This window comes from Salmo salar, chromosome 05 (genome assembly GCF_965601325.2).
Source record: "Salmo salar chromosome 05, fSalSal1, whole genome shotgun sequence".
NCBI lineage: Eukaryota > Metazoa > Chordata > Actinopteri > Salmoniformes > Salmonidae > Salmo > Salmo salar.
Genome location: NC_138295.1, coordinates 82092346 through 82111136, shown reverse-complemented (window position 1 = coordinate 82111136; position 18791 = coordinate 82092346). Strand labels below are relative to the sequence as shown.

Here is an 18791-nt window from a genome sequence, read left to right as displayed (position 1 = left end):
AATGATATAACCTTTCAACTTAAAGGGCCAATGCAGCTGTTTTTATTTCGATATCAAATCATATCTGGGTAACAATTGACTACCTTACTGTGATTTTGTTTTCAATTACAATGGTCAAAAGAAACACATAGCTACTTAGCAAAGAACAATTTCTCAAGCAAGAATTTAGCTAGTACTGTCTGGGAGTGGTCTGAGTGGGGAGGGGGGAACTTAAACCTAGCTGTTATTGGCAGAGAGGTTTGGAACTCTCGTATTGTTCTATTAACAAATGTAAAACTTCAACCCACCAAAACAGGCTGACATTTCATGTGGTCTTCTCAAACAGCTCTTACACTAAAAAGGCATTATCATCATTTTCACAATGTCACAGTATTATTCCAACCTCATAATGTGGAAATGTGTATAAAACACAGAAAATCTAGTTTTTGACTGCACTGGGCCTTTAAGCTCTTATTTCACTGGTCCCACAAGTCCATCCAAAGGGTAGGTACTTGATATGTTTTGTGGCTCCTGCTTAAGGATGGCTTCAAGGCTGTTTTATTTAAGATGAATAAAGGCCTTTGATTTATTTCTCCAGAAAATCCCCCTCTTCTCTCAGACAGAGGTACTGTGACCCTGTGTGACAGACTGAGGCAGCAGGCTGGTGTTGGTTTGTCTGTATTTTCCCCCTGAGAGAACACAACAAACTGACCTGTTTCTCTTACCCCTCAAACGCAGAGCGGTCGGGTGAAAACCAAGACCGTGGCGTTCCCACTAGTGTCATAATGGCAGACACTACCAGGCATCCTGTTACACTGGTGGTAAAACATTGATTGACTGTTCCATCTATCCTTGTTGTCTAAATTATGCAGATGGTTCCAGTCTGGTCTGTATATCGTGTTGAAACCCTCTGCCAGCTCAGCTCAGTCATTCTAAAGTCTTCGAAAGCCAAGTGAACAAACAGATCACCGACCATCTCGAATCCCACCGTACCTTCTCCACTATGCAATCCGGTTTCCGAGCTGGTCACGGGTGCACCTCAGCCATGCTCAAGGTCCTAAACGATATCATAACCACCATCGATAAAAAACAGTACTGTGCAGCCGTCTTCATCGACCTGGCCAAGGCTTTCGACTCTGTCAATCACCGTATTCTTATCAGCAGACTCAACAGCCTTGGTTTCTATAATGACTGCCTCGTCTGGTTCACTAACTACTTCTCTGATAGAGTTCAGTGTGTCAAATCGTAGGGCCTGTTGTCCGGACCTCTGGCAGTCTCTATGGGGGTGCCACAGGGTTCAATTCTCGGGCCGACTCTTTTCTCTGTATATATCAATGATGTTGCTCTTGCTGCGGGTGATTCTTTGATCCACCTCTACGCAGACGACACCATTCTGTATACATCTGGCCCTTCTTTGGACACTGCGTTAACAAACCTCCAAACGAGCTTCAATGCCATACAACATTCCTTCTGTGGCCTCCAACTGCTCTTAAACGCTAGCAAAACTAAATGCATGCTCTTCAACCAATCGCTGCCCGCACCCTCCCGCCCGTCTAGCATCACTACTCTGGACGGTTCTGACTTAGAATATGTGGACAACTACAAATACCTAGGTGTCTGGCTAGACTGTAAACTCTCCATCCAGACTCACTTTAAGCATCTCCAATCCAAAGTTAAATCTAGAATCGGCTTCCTATTTCGCAACAAAGCATCCTTCACTCATGCTGCCAAACATACCCTCGTAAAACTGACTATCCTACCAATCCTTGACTTCGGCGATGTCATTTACAAAATAGCCTCCAACACTCTACTCAGCAAATTGGATGCAGTCTATCACTGTGCCATCTGTTTTATCACCAAAGCCCCATATACTACCCACCACTGCGACCTGTACGCTCTCGTTGGCTGGTCCTTGCTACATATTCGTTGCCAAACCCACTGGCTCCAGGTCATCTATAAGTCTTTGCTAGGTAAAGCTCCGCCTTACCTCAGCTCACTGGTCACCATAGCAACACCCACCCGTAGCACGCGCTCCAGCAGGTATATCTCACTTGTCATCCCCAAAGCCAACCCCTACTTTGGCTGCCATTCCTTCCAGTTCTCTGCTGCCAATAACTGGAACGAATTGCAAAAATCACTGAAGTTGGAGACATACATCTCCCTCACTAACTTCAAACATCAGCTGTCAGAGCAGCGTACAGATCGCTGCAGCTGTACACAGCCCATCTGTAAAAAGCCCATCTGTAAATAGCCCATCCAACCAACTACCTACCTCATCCACATATTTTTTTATATATTTTTTTATGCTCTTTTGCACAACGGTATTTCTACTTGCACATCTATCACTCAGGTGTTAATTGCTAAATTGTAATTACTTTGCCTCTATGGCCTATTTATTGCCTTACCTCCTTACTTCATTTGCACACACTGTATACAGATTTTCTATTGTGTTATTGACTGTAAGTTTGTTTATCCCATGTGTAACTCTGTGTTGTTGTTTTTGTCGCACTGCTTTGCTTTATCTTGGCCAGGTCGCAGTTGTAAATGAGAACTTGTTCTCAACTGGCCTACCTGGTTAAATAAAGGTGAAAAAAATAAAAAATTATCCTTTGGTGGATATGATTCCCTGTTTTTACAAATGCAGGGCTCTGTCCTAAATGGCAACCTAGTCCCTATGTAGTCCACTACCTTCGACCAGGACCCATAGGGCCCATAGGGCTCTAGTCAAACGTAGTGCACTACATGTTGAACTACGGGCCCTGGTGGTCAAAGTAGTTCACTTCGTAGGGAATAGGATGCCATTTGGGACGTAGCCGATGTCTCTTGCCACTTACCGACCGGTCGCTGTGTCTCGTCCACACAGCATCCGCCACAATGACTCCACACTGTTGGTGCCAAGTTACTTCCCCCTGGACTCACTGCAGAAGAAACTCAAAGACTTGGAGGCAGAGAATATCTCTCTTAGATCAGAGGTAAAGTCATGTAGCTAACTAACCCTGTGTGTAGTTCTGTGGCGGTGTCCTGCTGACCATACTGTGAAGGAGAGGTCATCAGATATTAATGTCATTGCTTTGGGGACCGATCATGGCTCTACACCCTGGGGTTAAGATCAGTCTGGGGATTTATTTTACAGAGTTCAGTTAACACTGTACATTGATAAACATTGACTAAACCTTAGACAGTGAAGAGATGGCAACTGGGTAATACTTTATGTTACAGTCAGATAATAATATGGAATTTAACAAAACGACATAACATAATAAAATACTTATTACCTGGTCACATGGGAGTTCATTGTAATAAATACCATAATGTTAGCAAGAGTGAGCTAATTTGATTGAATAACTTCAGATGCTTACCAGAAAGATTCAGTAGAGTATTTTCATAGTAAACCAGAAGTACCAGTGGTAATAGGACTGGAATAAGTACTGCTGCCAATACTTTACACCCAGCTCTCCTGCTGTGTGATGATGATGATGATGATGATGATGATGCGTGGCTGCATCCTGTCATCCCCCACCAGGCCAGTCACCTGGAGACGGAGACAGAGGAGTACGAGGAGAAGGAGCAGCAGCTGGTCAACGACGTCGTCAAAGAGCTGAGTGAGTAACACACACACACACACACAAACACACACACACACGGCTCATGTCTCACCTCCCCTGTCCCCTGGGCTCCCTGAGAGAAAGCAAAACAGGGCTGTGTTTCATTCCAATAAGGATGTTCCCTCTGCCCGAGTTCACTCCCCTTCACACATCTGATAGGACTGGATGTGTGAAAGCCATATGGAGAGAACTAGGTGGAGATATTGCTAACACCTAGCTAGGCAGTTAGCATCATGTATCACTGGAGCTACATTTAAGTGTTGCTATGGAGGAGGTCTAGGAGAGGTCAACAACACTGGTTCACGGTGGATACTCATTGCTCATGTCATTTCTTTCGCCCCGTCCCGTGTGCCCACTAGGAGATGCCAACCACCAGATGTCCACCCTGGCGGAGGAGCTGGCGAGGAAGACGGACGACGCGTCTCGCCAGCAGGAGGAGATCACACACCTCCTGTCCCAGATCGTAGACCTGCAGAAGAAGTCCAAGTCTGTGAGTGGCCAGGCCAGTAATGACCCAGACTGCCTGCCACGGTCCAGGCCAATGGACACGTTCCAGGTCGCCTTTTTTACAGTCCCGCTCTGCAGATGTTTCTGATATCACAACGCCTGGAGAAGTAGAACCATATTCATAATATAGACATCTTCAGAGATGCACAGCTGCAAAGACGCCGACCTGGAACACAACTAGTCTTATAGCTGTTATCAGTGTGACTATGATGATGTGTGTGAGCTTATAGCCCTAAGGGACTAACATTCATGTCTGTTCTGCAGTATGCAGTGGAAAACCAAGAGCTCACCCAGCATCTAGGAGCTGCCAAAGATGCCCAGCGCCAGCTCACTGCTGAGGTACAGTAAGGCCTCATTAATCAATTACCAAGTGGACAATAAGCACTGCCTAACGAGACCCAATTACCACGCTAGGGATGTTTTCCATTACTGTAGGGGTGTCAAACTCATTCCATGGAGGACATAGTGTCTGCTGGTTTTTGGTGTTTCCTTTCAATTAAGACCTAGACAACATTAATTCATCAATCAAGTACAAGGGAGGAGTGAAAACATGCAGACACTCAGCCCTCCATGGAATGAGTCTAGTGGAAGTTAGGTTATATAATTCAATACAATCTCTAGCCATATTTAAATAGAATAGTGTTTGATGTCCCCCTGATGTTTCAACAGCATATGATTATCACTGTCGTTATCTAGAATGATAGAATTGTGATATTTTCCAGATAGTTTTCTGATAATCTCTCTCTCTCTCTCTCTCTCTCCTCTCTCTCTCTCTCTCTCTCTCTCTCTCTCTCTCTCTGTCTCTCTGTCTCTCTGTCTCTCTGTCTCTCTCTCTGTCTCTCTCTCTCTCTGTCTCTGTCTCTGTCTCTGTCTCTGTCTCTGTCTCTGTCTCTGTCTCTCTCTCTCGTCTCTCTCTCCCCTCCTCTAGCTGAGGGAGTTGGAGGATAAGTATGCAGAGTGTATGGAGATGCTCCATGAGGCCCAGGAAGAGCTGAAGAACCTCCGGAATAAATCACTACCTCTCAGTACACCCCGACGCTTCCACTCCCTGGGCCTGTTCCCTATGGTGAGAGACACATACACAGGGGTCAGAGTAATAAAACACTGCCCCTCAGTACACCTCAACACTTCCTGTTCCCTATGGACAGACGGGAGGGAGGGAGGGAGGGAGGGAGAGAGGGAGAAGGGGGGGTACGGAAGGGAGAGAGGGCTATAACTGGTATAGAGGTGAAATGGATTTCCTTCACCAGGTTTTGTTTTGTTTTCAACACCCTTCCTCAGGTGTCATATGTTAACAACATAGTTTATGCGGAGGGTGTGAGTGGAGAACTTGTCTATTGCATCTCTGACTGCTTGATGTGTTGCCACTCACCACCAGTGAGGAGTAGGGAGGTAACCCTAATGCCCTGACCCCAGGCCCAGCCCTGGCCACGTCCTAACTCCCCAGCCCCAGAACTGTGATGTAATTGTAACGTAAAGCCAGTCACAGAGAGAGGTAGACACCTTATCTGTGTTAGCGTCTAGCCGTAGTGAATGTGGTCTGTGGGGAGAAAGAGATGGCTGGTATTGACCCTGTAGAGAGAAGTAATGCTTTGAGGTGTTTACAGTAGGATTAACAGGCTGGGGTTGGTTCCCATAGTAACCCTGTTATGTCCGTGTGATGGATCCTGTCTTGTTTTGTTTGTTTTTTGGGGCCCAGAAGATTCTCTAACAAATTAACCCAATTCAGTCACATAGTCTCTCTAGAACATGGGTCTCCAACCCTGTTCCTGGAGAGATACCCTCCTGTAGGTTTTCACTCCAACCCTGTTCCTGGAGAGATACCCTCCTGTAGGTTATCACTCCAACTCTGTTCCTGGAGATCTATCCTCCTGTAGGTTATCACTCCAACTCTGTTCCTGGAGATCTATCCTCCTGTAGGTTTTCACTCCAACCCCAGTTGTAACTAACCTGGTTCAGTTGATCAACCAGCTAATTATTAGAATCAGGTGTGCTAGATTAGGGTTGGAATGAAAACCTACAGGACTGTAGCTCTCCAGGAACAGGGTTGGAGTGATAACCTACAGGAGGGTAGCTCTCCAGGAACAGGTTTGGAGTGAAAACCTACTGGATGAGGTCTCTCCAGGAACAGGGTTGGAGGGATAACCTACAGGAAGGTGTCTCTCCAGGAACAGGGTTGGAGGGATAACCTACAGGATGAGGTCTCTCCAGGAACAGGTTTGGAGTGATAACCTACAGGAAGGTGTCTCTCCAGGAACAGGTTTGGAGTGATAACCTACAGGAGGGTGTCTCTCCGGGAACAGGGTTGGAGTGATAACCTACAGGAAGGTGTCTCTCCAGGAACAGGGTTGGAGTGATAACCTACAGGAAGGTGTCTCTCCAGGAACAGGGTTGGAGTGATAACCTACAGGAAGGTATCTCTCCAGAAACAGGTTTGGAGTGATAACCTACAGGAAGGTGTCTCTCCAGGAACAGGTTTGGAGTGATAACCTACAGGATGAGGTCTCTCCAGGAACAGGTTTGGAGTGATAACCTACAGGAAGGTATCTCTCCAGGAACAGGGTTGGAGTGATAACCTACAGGATGAGGTCTCTCCAGGAACAGGTTTGGAGTGATAACCTACAGGAAGGTGTCTCTCCAGGAACAGGTTTGGCGTGATAACCTACTGGAAAGTGTCTTTCCAGGAACAGGTTTGGAGTGATAACCTACAGGAAGGTATCTCTCCAGGAACAGGTTTGGAGTGATAACCTACAGGAAGGTATCTCTCCAGGAACAGGTTTGGAGTGATAACCTACAGGAAGGTGTCTCTCCAGGAACAGGTTTGGAGTGATAACCTACAGGAAGGTGTCTCTCCAGGAACAGGGTTGGAGTGAGAACCTACAGGATGAGGTCTCTCCAGGAACAGGTTTGGAGTGATAACCTACAGGAAGGTGTCTCTCCAGGAACAGGGTTGGAGTGATAACCTACAGGAAGGTGTCTCTCCAGGAACAGGGTTGGAGTGATAACCTACAGGAAGGTATCTCTCCAGGAACAGGTTTGGAGTGATAACCTACAGGATGAGGTCTCTCCAGGAACAGGGTTGGAGGGATAACCTACAGGAAGGTGTCTCTCCAGGAACAGGTTTGGAGTGATAACCTACAGGATGAGGTCTCTCCAGGAACAGGTTTGGAGTGTCCTGCTCTAGAATACACCAATGTTCCAGCTTAACACGACTGGATGTTTACAACGTCAGTTTGGCATAGAGAGAAGAGCAGAGTTGGGACGTCCAGCTTTCTTACATCACTGCCTTATCAGCGTGTTGTCCTAGCGTGTTGTCCTAGCGTGTTGTCCTAGCGTGTTGTCCTAGCGTGTTGTCCTAGCGTGTTGTCCTAGCGTGTTGTCCTTGCTTAATCATCTCCCGGACACAAGAAAGTAGCTAGAAATATGGTGATCAGAGGTTGTTTTTAATGAGTGGATTAGGTGAGTGGTTAGTTTACATCAACTACCTTCACTTAAACTACTGCAAAGGTTTTACCTGCCAACTTTGGTTTTGAATCGTGACATTCTGCCTCGTGATTTGTTGGGAGAGTTGTCTGTCTGAAGAGGACACCCCCCTTTTCAAAGTTACCAAGAGAATCTTTATTAATCATAGTCCCTAGGTCTGGGACTTCAGAGTCACATAGTAATCATCATTATTATTATTGTCTGTCTGTCTGTCCTCCCAGGACTCTCTAGCTGCTGAGATTGAGGGCACCATGAGGAAGGGGCTGGCTATGGATGACCCGGAAGTGGAAGAGCAGAAGTAGGCCCTTATTCAATACCAATATCTACTGAAGTACATCTAACCCCATTTAGGAGCTACGCTGATATTGTGTGTGTGTGTGTGTGTGTGTGTGTGTGTGTGTGTGTGTGTGTGTGTGTGTGTGTGTGTGTGTGTGTGTGTGTGTGTGTGTGTAGGTTGCACCCCAAGCGTGTGTTTGAGACTGTGAAAAACATTAACCTGATGCGTCAGCGCTCCTCTCTGGCCCCGTCTCCCATGAACATCCCCGGCTCCAACCGGTCGTCCTGTCTGAACTCTGGCCGCTCCAGCTGCCTGTCCACGCCCCGCTCCAGCCTGTACGGAGGAGATATGGGGAGCATCCTCATAGACAACCACACCAACAGCTTCATACTGGAGACGCCTGACCAAAGGTGCTGGGACTGGGACTGAGCCATGACTACTCGCTGGCTGGCTGTCTTTCACTTTGAATATGACATTTCTCTCTGAATGTGATATCTCTCTCTTTCTCTCTCTCTTTCTCTTTCTCTTTCTTTCTTTCTTTCTCTCTCTCTTTCTTTCTTTCACTCTTTCCTTTCTTTCTTTCTCTCTCTTTCTCTCTCTTTCTTCTCTCTCTTCTCTCTCTCTCTCTTTCTTTCTCTCTTTCTCTCCTCTCTTTCTTTCTTTCTTTCTTTCTTTCTTTCTTTCTTTCTTTCTTTCTCTCTCTCTCCTCTTTCTCTCCTCTTCCTCTCTGTCTTCTTGATCTAGTAAAGTTCTGGCTGGAACAACAGGTCAGAGGTCGTCCCATCCATTTAGTTGTCCAGTAAAGTCTATCGGAGTGTAAACAGAGTGTTAAACAAGACGGTTCCCATGGTTTCCTGAATGCATATCTGCTATCATTGTAATTTGAATAAATCAGGGTTAGGGTTACTAAGCACTTTGCTGGCTATACAACAACACCACTGACAGAAATATCCATGGCTTTGCTGGGTAAACCAAGAGGGAAAGGAAGAAGTTTGTCTTTACTAGTTACCATAGCAACCACGGTACAATAAAGCCAAACAGTACTTTCTCATGTAACTTTCTCATGTAACAACTGATTATGTTGTGGCTCTGCACATAATGCTAGGAAAGTCAAAACGTCTTGTATTGATGTCAAATGACCATTGGTGATTTTTGTTATTAGGAACGCAAACCGCAAATAACAGTTGACTCTTTTTGTTGTTTTGCTGATGTCATCAGCCAGTCTTGTTGTTATGTACAGGACCAGTGTCTTTCATTGAGTACAGCAAACCAGTTATAGGACCTTTTGTTAGACTTGTAGCATTGAATAGATTGAATAAATAAATACTTTGTACACAGTTTCTCCAGACCTCAGCTAAAGCAGGTTGATGGCCAAGACTCATGTTGTCTTCTGCTCTATTCTCTCTCTCCCCCCCAGTGCGGATGATTCCAACAAGAAACCAGGGACCCCTGGAACGCCGGGCTCTCAGGATCTGGAAGCAGCCCTGCGACGTCTCTCCCTGCGGCGGGACAACTACCTGAGCGAGCGGCGCTTCTTTGAGGAGGAGAGGGATCGGAAGCTCCAGGGGCTGGTGGAGAAGGGAGAGGTGTACAACGGCAGTATGACCCCCACAGAGAGCATCATGTCCCTGGGAGGAACCCACCCCTCTTCCATCTGGTCTGGGTACTCCTTCAGCTCCCGCTCCTACCTGCCGGAGAAGCTGCAGATTGTCAAGCCTCTGGAAGGTGACTCCTCCCACACGACCTCTCACCCTGCTGCTGGTTGACACACTGTGGGAGTTAATTCACCATGATGAGTGCAGCCTCTCCACACAGTACTCCTTCTACTTCAGACTCACCCAGCCCCCGCTGCTGCTTCCACATCTACAGTTAGAGTTGAGGCTCACACACATCACACCGAATGTGGATCTAGCGTTCGTCTGCCGATCGTTCAGCGCGCTGTGTTTTAGGGACCACCCGCTGTCGACGTCTGACTGCCAAAAATGTTTAAGGGATTCTACATAATAAAATCGATTTGCAAATTATGTTCAGAGGTGCCAAGTTAGAAAACGTTATTGGTGTGTCTGAGCCTTTAGACTTAGACTTAGACTTAGTTAGACTTAGACCAGCCCACCACCACTAGCCCTGCCAAACACATTAGTTTAACCTAGTTTAGTTATCATCATGCAAAGCAAACCCAGACCTGTTGAAGGTCTTTTCCACAGCATCGTTGAGGCCCTGTGCCTCTCATCCTATGTTTTATCAAGGAGGGATTACATTAAACAGCTGAACAGCCTGTTACTCTAATGTCCATGTCAAATCATCTCCAAACATATCAGGCATCCTCAAAAAGCTGTCAAAAGAGATTTGCTACATATTTGTGTTATCTCCTGAAAGAACCTGAATGCAGCTGTTTGAAATACAAGTTGGATACTGTGTTAGTTTGAATCGATAGATGCAGTTCTAGATCAGGTATGAAGCACACGTTTAACCAAATACTACTGTATAACTGTCAGGTTATACAGTAGTAGGAAACATCTAGTAGAGTATCTAATCTGGGTCTCTGGTGCCACCTGGTGACAACACCATTAACATGCACAATGAATCAACACTTTACCTTGTGAGTTCATTACATTATTACACTGTTATTACATTATCATTACACTATAATAATATACACTGAGATGAATTACATTATCATTACACTATAATAATATACACTGAGATGAATTAAATTATCATTACACTATAATAATATACACTGAGATGAATTACATCATTACACTATAATAATATACACTAACATTTTACATTATCATTACATCTTAGTATATATTATTATAGTGTAATGATAATGGAAACATCTTAATGTAATACACTAAAATAATATATACACTATCATTACATAATATACACTAATAGTTATTGCATTATCATTACACTATAATAATATATACTATTTATTACATTATCATTACACTATAATATATACTAACATTTATTACATTAGCATTACACTATGATAATTTATACTAAGATGTATTACATTATCATTACACTAATAATATATACTAATATTTATTACATTATCATTACACTATAATAATATATGTGTGTCTAACGTTTGATATTCTCCCTCCCAGGCTCAGCCACCCTGCACCAGTGGCAGCAGCTGGCCCAGCCCAACCTGGGTGGGATCCTGGACACGCGGCCTGGTGTGGTCACTAAGGGCTTCCGTCCTCTGGAACTAGACCTGGAGCACATGTACCTGTTCACTGACTTTGAGGAGGAGGACTTTGAGGTAGTAGAGGAGTCTGACCACACGTCTGTCCACAGCCTCTCTGCCTCAGGCTCTACCCCCGGCACTAGTGGCATCTCCATCCTCAGCCAGCAGGGCCTCCGTACCCGCTCCTCCTCCTGCTCCTCCTCCTGCAGCGGCAGAGCCATCAACAACAACCTTCCAGAGGGAGGGGTTGGGGGTGATGGAGAACCTAGGGAAGAGGGCGAGACATTAGGCCCAGGCTGCACATCACTGTTGTCCCCCGCACCTCCAGACAGAGAGAACCAGGAGAACCAGGATCAGGCTGCAGCCGCTGACGGGGTGTCCGGTGAGGGAGCCTCCTAAATGGGTCACACAGGCACCGGACGTCACTAACCATCCCTTCTACCTCAGGATATTGGGGCATTCATTGGCCATAGCCATCCCCTCCTCGCCTGCCCATCTCCAGACACACCCACCTCATTCAGACGTGTCCAGACACACCCACCTCATCCAGACACTCCCACCTCGTCCAGACGTATCCAGACACACCCACCTCGTCCAGACACACCCACCTCGTCCAGACACACCCACCTCGTCCAGACACACCCACCTCGTCCAGACACACCCACCTCGTCCAGACACACCCACCTCGTCCAGACACACCCACCTCGTCCAGACGTGTCCAGACACACCCACCTCATCCAGACACACCCACCTCGTCCAGACGTATCCAGACACACCCACCTCGTCCAGACACACCCACCTCGTCCAGACACACCCACCTCATCCAGACGTGTCCAGACACACCCACCTCATCCAGACGTGTCCAGACACACCCACCTCGTCCAGACACACCCACCTCATCCAGACGTGTCCAGACACACCCACCTCATCCAGACGTGTCCAGACACACCCACCTCATCCAGACGTGTCCAGACACACCCACCTCGTCCAGACGTGTGCTACTATCGTGCCCCTTCTGAGTATATTGAGTTGAATTTATTTCAGTATCATGTTTAATCTCCACCTCTCTCACACATTCACACTGTTCCTAAATCTCAAGATCCTTCCTTTCAAATTCAGATTCATTTGAATCATCCAGTTCTGATCACCACTTCCGTCCACTCGAGTCATTTGTGTTTTGTTCTTGTCTTCCATCACAACATTCTTCATCTCAAAGGCATGAAGAACACTCAAAAAGACAAATAATGGGAGATGTCCTTTGTTAGTGTAAACCTACATAGTAATGTAGTGACGTAGTATATACGTATTACACACACACACACACACACACACACACACACACACACACACACACACACTCCAGATTGAATATGTACAGCCTATGGCCAGTGTCCAGGTCTGTGGTTTGGTTGCCGTGGTATCAGATGACGTGATCTGTTAACAACATCATGCTCTCACAGCTGTCCAGTAACTCACATGACACTACTGGCATCCCAAATGGCCCCCTATTCCCTATACAATGCACTATTTTAACCATGGCCATAGTGCTCTGGTCATGAGTAGTATACTATATAGTGAGTAGGGGACCATTTGGGAAACATGTTCAGTCCATGACCCTGTTTCCTAGGAATTATTATGGAGTGGTGTGAATGTCACCTCATCTCCTGCCTTTGACATTGAGCTGCAGAGTCCACACACAGCTCCAAACAGTCAACACTGCAGAGTCCACACACAGCTCCAAACAGTCAACACTGCAGAGTCCACACACAGCTCCAAACAGTCAACACTGCAGAGTCCACACACGACTCCAAACAGTCAACACTGCAGAGTCCACACACGACTCCAAACAGTCAACACTGCAGAGTCCACACAGCTCCAAACAGTCAACACTGCAGAGTCCACACACAGCTCCAAACAGTCAACACTGCAGAGTCCACACACAGCTCCAAACAGTCAACACACCACTTCTCTGCAGTGTTTTTAGTTCAACCTGCATTGTCTTCCCTATGGAGAATCCCTACGTTAGAGTCGAACACTAATTCATGCCTGGGATATTAGGAATCTGCTGAAATCATTGTCATTCCTTTATCTGCCTACCTAATTGTTTTCAGTGGTTTAAAACGGCTTCTTCAGGCAAAAATACAGCTGTTTCATCTTTTCAACTGATGTAGCTTTAAACCATCCACTCTGTCTTTGTGTGTTTGATTTTAAGTTTTGTGTTTAAAAGAATGTTGGTATCTCTGCCCAGTACTAACCCTCTAACCTTCCCCCCTCTCTTCCCCTCTCTCCCTCTCTCTTCCCCTCTCCCTCTCTCTTCCCCTCTCTCCCTCTCTTCCCCTCTCTCCCTCTCTTCCTGTCTACAGCCCACTACCCTGGTAAATGCATGTCCAACACCAGCTCCACCTATACCTTCACCACCTGTCGGATCATGCACCCCTCAGACGAGCTGACCAGAGTCACCCCCAGGTTAGACAACCCTCTTACCCCACACTGGTGGAGTCCCAAATGGCTTCCCTATCCACTGTGGGACCTGGTCCAAAGCAGTGCACTACAGCATATAGGGAAAAGAGTGCCATTTGAGATGCATGCTGACACTGCAGTGTACCCCTGTAGCCACTAGGTGGCAGTGTCTGTCTGAACTGCTTTCACTGCAGACAGTGGAAACCTCCTTGGCTTTCAGCATTGGGTTGAGAATGATAATGCAGAGAGGATCATAATAAGCACATATTGCTGAAGGAAATACTGGCTCAGATTAATGATATTAATTAATGTTGATGTAAAAACTAAGTTAGTCATGAAGTACGTTTTCCTTTGCCCTGGCTGAGCCATAGTGTGTTTAACACACACCCACTGTCTGACAGCTAGAATTGCCCCTCCTGAATAAAGATGATTGAATTGTATTGAATTGCCCCCATCCCCTCCAGGTCATGTGATGAGGAAGAGGAAGCTGCTCTCTCATGTTGTTCTGAAGGCTGATTTAGAGCAGCAGGCCCACTGAGCCACGCCCCCTCCCGCCCGTGGGTGAGACCTGTCGCATGTCACATGACTAGTAGCGTGGCCTCGTTGTAGGGGATTTGGGGTCTGACTCCGTAGTTTTGGGGTTGTTCCGGGGAATAACAAAGCCTGCCTCGCTGTCCCCTTCTAACTATTCTGCTTCCTTTGGTCTCTAAACCCTCTAACCCCCCTCCTGTCAACTGTTAATCAAACAAATGTAGAAGAGCTCCTCCCCAACGGGCTGAGACTCTCTAATCAATGACGATCAGATCAAAATGTCTCCCATAATATAATGATGGGGCCCTGGCATTGATTCATACAATACAACTTGATTGTGGTCTGATGATTGACGTTAAGCTTGTGGGTGTTCATTGCTTACAGAACTATGTTTGGAACAGTGTTCATAACACTGATTTGTATAATTATCTGTTAGTAAATTTCCTTTGGGGTTTTTCCAGGAAATGTTATCTGGGGTTGAAATAGCATGTGTTTGGGTTAACATCCAGATAACTTTGTCAAAGTGTCCCATTGATTTGTCTGTTGATTTCTGAGTGAAATAGTCAGTGAGATGTTAATATTGTTTTCTATTTGATCTGATATTGATATGGGCAGTGATTGGTTAGTTCATTTACCTTGTACCAGGAAGCTCCATTATATTGTACTAGTCTGCATCAGTGTGTGTGCTAAAAAAGGAAACTAACATTGATGATCAATGATGGTCAGACTAAAATCAACCTATTGAATAGCTATTGAGTGGTCTAGGCTCTCGAAGGATCTATTGTGTGGTCTATGCTCCAGAAGGATCTATTGAGTGGTCTAGGCTCCAGAAGGATCTATTGAGTGGTCTAGGCTCTCGAAGGATCTATTGTGTGGTCTAGGCTCCAGAAGGATCCATTGTGTGGTCTAGGCTCTAGAAGGATCTATTATGTGGTCTAGGCTCCAGAAGGATCTATTGTGTGGTCTAGGCTCCAGAAGGATCCATTGAGTGGTCTAGGCTCCAGAAGGATCCATTGTGTGGTCTAGGCTCCAGAAGGATCTATTGTGTGGTCTAGGCTCCAGAAGGATCCATTGAGTGGTCTTGGCTCCAGAAGGATCTATTGTGTGGTCTAGGCTCTAGAAGGATCCATTGAGTGGTCTAGGCTCCAGAAGGATCCATTGAGTGGTCTAGGCTCCAGAAGGATCCATTGAGTGGTCTAGGCTCCAGAAGGATCTATTGTGTGGTCTGGGCTCCAGAAGGATCTATTGTGTGGTCTAGGCTCTAGAAGGATCTATTGAGTGGTCTAGGCTCCAGAAGGATCTATTGTGTGGTCTAGGCTCTAGAAGGATCTATTGAGTGGTCTAGGCTCTAGAAGGATCTATTGAGTGGTCTCGGCTCTAGAAGGATCTATTGTGTGGTCTAGGCTCTAGAAGGATCTATTGAGTGGTCTAGGCTCCAGAAGGATCTATTGAGTGGTCTAGGCTCCAGAAGGATCCATTGAGTGGTCTAGGCTCCAGAAGGATCTATTGTGTGGTCTAGGCTCTAGAAGGATCTATTGTGTGGTCTAGGCTCTAGAAGGATCTATTGAGTGGTCTAGGCTCCAGAAGGATCTATTGAGTGGTCTAGGCTCCAGAAGGATCTATTGTGTGGTCTAGGCTCCAGAAGGATCTATTGTGTGGTCTAGGCTCTAGAAGGATCTATTGTGTGGTCTAGGCTCTAGAAGGATCCATTGTGTGGTCTAGGCTCCAGAAGGATCTATTGAGTGGTCTAGGCTCCAGAAGGATCTATTGAGTGGTCTAGGCTCCAGAAGGATCTATTGAGTGGTCTAGGCTCTAGAAGGATCTATTGAGTGGTCTCGGCTCTAGAAGGATCTATTGAGTGGTCTAGGCTCTAGAAGGAGCTATTGAGTGGTCTAGGCTCTAGAAGGAGCCATTGAGTGGTCTAGGCTCTAGAAGGAGCCATTGAGTGGTCTAGGCTCTAGAAGGAGCCATTGTGTGGTCTAGGCTCTAGAAGGAGCCATTGTGTGGTCTAGGCTCTAGAAGGATCTATTGTGTGGTCTAGGCTCTAGAAGGATCTATTGTGTGGTCTAGGCTCTAGAAGGATCCATTGAGTGGTCTAGGCTCTAGAAGGAGCTATTGAGTGGTCTAGGCTCTAGAAGGAAGTATTGAGTGGTCTAGGCTCTAGAAGGATCTATTGTGTGGTCTAGGCTCTAGAAGGAGCTATTGAGTGGTCTTTAAACTCCGTCTGTGTTGACTCTTATAAAATATTGTCATGTGGATATGATCTCAGGACCAATAGCCAGTAATATTAAAGCTTGAATCATCAGTCTAGCTGACTGGCTGTGTCTGTCATAGCTGAGGAGCATAGCTGACTGTATGGCTGTATAGCTGACTGTATGGCAGCATGGCTGACAGTATAGCTGTATAGCTGACTGTATGACAGCATGGCTGACAGTATAGCTGTAAAGCTGACTGTATGGCAGCATGGCTGACAGTATAGCTGTATAGCTGACTGTATAACAGTATAGCTGACAGTATAGCTGACAGTATAGCTGTATAGCTGACTGTATAACAGTATAGCTGACAGTATAGCTGTATAGCTGACTGTATAACAGTATAGCTGACAGTATAGCTGTATAGCTGACTGTATAACAGTATAGCTGACAGTATAGCTGTATAGCTGACTGTATAACAGTATAGCTGACTGTATGGCAGCATGCCTGACAGTATAGCTGTATAGCTGACTGTATAACAGTATGGCTGACTAGCTGACAGTATAGCTGTATAGCTGACTGTATAGCTGACAGTATAGCTGTATAGCTGACTGTATAACAGTATGGCTGACTAGCTGACAGTATAGCTGTATAGCTGACTGTATAGCTGACTGTATAACAGTATGGCTGACTGTATGGCAGCATGCCTGACAGTATAGCTGTATGGCTGACAGTATAGCTGTATGGCTGACAGTATAGCTGTATGGCTGACTGTATAACAGTATGGCTGACTGTAGCTGACAGTATAGCTGTATGGCTGACTGTATAGCTGACTGTATAGCTGACAGTATAGCTGTATAGCTGACTGTATAACAGTATAGCTCACTGTATAGCTAACAGTATCGTTGTATAGCTGACTGTGTGGCGGACTGTATAGCGGTGTGGCGGACTGTATAGCGGTGTGGCGGACTGTATAGCGGTGTGGCGGACTGTATTGCAGTATGGCTGACTGTATTGCTGACTGTATAACAGTATGGCTGACTGTAGCTGACAGTATAGCGGTATGGCTGACTGTATAGCTGACTGTATAGCTGACAGTATAGCTGTATAGCTGACTGTATAACAGTATAGCTCACTGTATAGCTGACAGTATCGTTGTATAGCTGACTGTGTGGCGGACTGTATAGCGGTGTGGCGGACTGTATTGCAGTATGGCTGACTGTATTGCTGACTGTATAGCAGTATGGCTGACTGTATTGCTGACTGTATAGCTGTATTGCTGACTGTATAGCGGTATGGCTGACTGTATAGCGGTATGGCTGACTGTATAGCGGTATGGCTGACTGTATAGCGGTATGGCTGACTGTATGGCTGACTGTATAGCAGTATGGTTGACTTTATAGCAGTATATCTGACTGTATAGTTGACTGTATGGCTGACTGTATGGCTGACTGTATAGCAGTATAGCTGACTGTATAGCAGTATAGCTGACTGTATAGCAGTATATCTGCCTTTATAGCTGACTGTGTAGCAGTATGGCTGACTGTATAGCAGTATATCTGCCTTTATAGCTGACTGTGTAGCACTATGGCTGACTGTATAGCAGTGTATCTGCCTTTATAGCTGACTGTATAGCAGTGTATCTGCCTTTATAGCTGACTGTATAGCAGTATATCTGCCTTTATAGCTGACTGTGTAGCAGTATGGCTGACTGTATAGCAGTATATCTGCCTTTATAGCTGACTGTGTAGCAGTATGGCTGACTGTATAGCAGTATATCTGCCTTTATAGCTGACTGTGTAGCAGTATGGCTGACTGTATAGCAGTGTATCTGCCTTTATAGCTGACTGTATAGCAGTATATCTGCCTTTATAGCTGACTGTATAGCAGTATATCTGCCTTTATAGCTGACTGTGTAGCAGTATAGCTGACTGTGTAGCAGTATAGCTGACTGTATAGCAGTATAGCTGACTGTATAGCAGTATATCTGCCTTTATAGCTGACTGTGTAGCAGAATGGCTGACTGTATAGCAGTATATCTGCCTTTATAGCTGACTGTGTAGCAGTATGGCTGACTGTATAGCAGTATATCTGCCTTTATAGCTGACTGTGTAGCAGTATGGCTGACTGTATAGCAGTGTATCTGCCTTTATAGCTGACTGTATAGCAGTATATCTGCCTTTATAGCTGACTGTATAGCAGTATATCTGCCTTTATAGCTGACTGTGTAGCAGTATAGCTGACTGTATAGCAGTATAGCTGACTGTATAGCAGTATATCTGCCTTTATAGCTGACTGTGTAGCAGAATGGCTGACTGTATAGCAGTATATCTGCCTTTATAGCTGACTGTGTAGCAGTATAGCTGACTGTGTAGCAGTATAGCTGACTGTATAGCAGTATAGCTGACTGTATAGCAGTATATCTGCCTTTATAGCTGACTGTGTAGCAGAATGGCTGACTGTATAGCAGTATATCTGCCTTTATAGCTGACTGTGTAGCAGTATGGCTGACTGTATAGCAGTGTATCTGCCTTTATAGCTGACTATAGCAG

At 45.7% G+C, this 18791-nt stretch overlaps 1 protein-coding gene across 7 annotated transcripts in view; it reads left to right on the top strand.

Moving 5' to 3' along the window:
* LOC106573947 (trafficking kinesin-binding protein 1) overlaps window positions 1–18791 on the top strand; it is a 79779-nt gene that overhangs the window by 58119 nt on the left and 2869 nt on the right. For 5 of the 7 annotated variants that reach the window (XM_082975731.1, XM_082975727.1, XM_082975726.1 and 2 more), the window contains 10 exons: window positions 2843–2951; window positions 3503–3581; window positions 3944–4074; window positions 4356–4430; window positions 5020–5157; window positions 7796–7872; window positions 8028–8261; window positions 9269–9576; window positions 10974–11438; window positions 13420–13522. In XM_082975731.1, coding sequence (XP_082831857.1) covers window positions 2843–2951; window positions 3503–3581; window positions 3944–4074; window positions 4356–4430; window positions 5020–5157; window positions 7796–7872; window positions 8028–8261; window positions 9269–9576; window positions 10974–11438; window positions 13420–13522 — 1719 coding nt within the window. Of the gene's footprint in view, window positions 1–2842; window positions 2952–3502; window positions 3582–3943; window positions 4075–4355; window positions 4431–5019; window positions 5158–7795; window positions 7873–8027; window positions 8262–9268; window positions 9577–10973; window positions 11439–13419; window positions 13523–13980; window positions 14078–18791 lie in introns of all 7 variants that reach the window. The other 2 variants (XM_082975733.1, XM_082975732.1) reach the window with 2 other exon arrangements.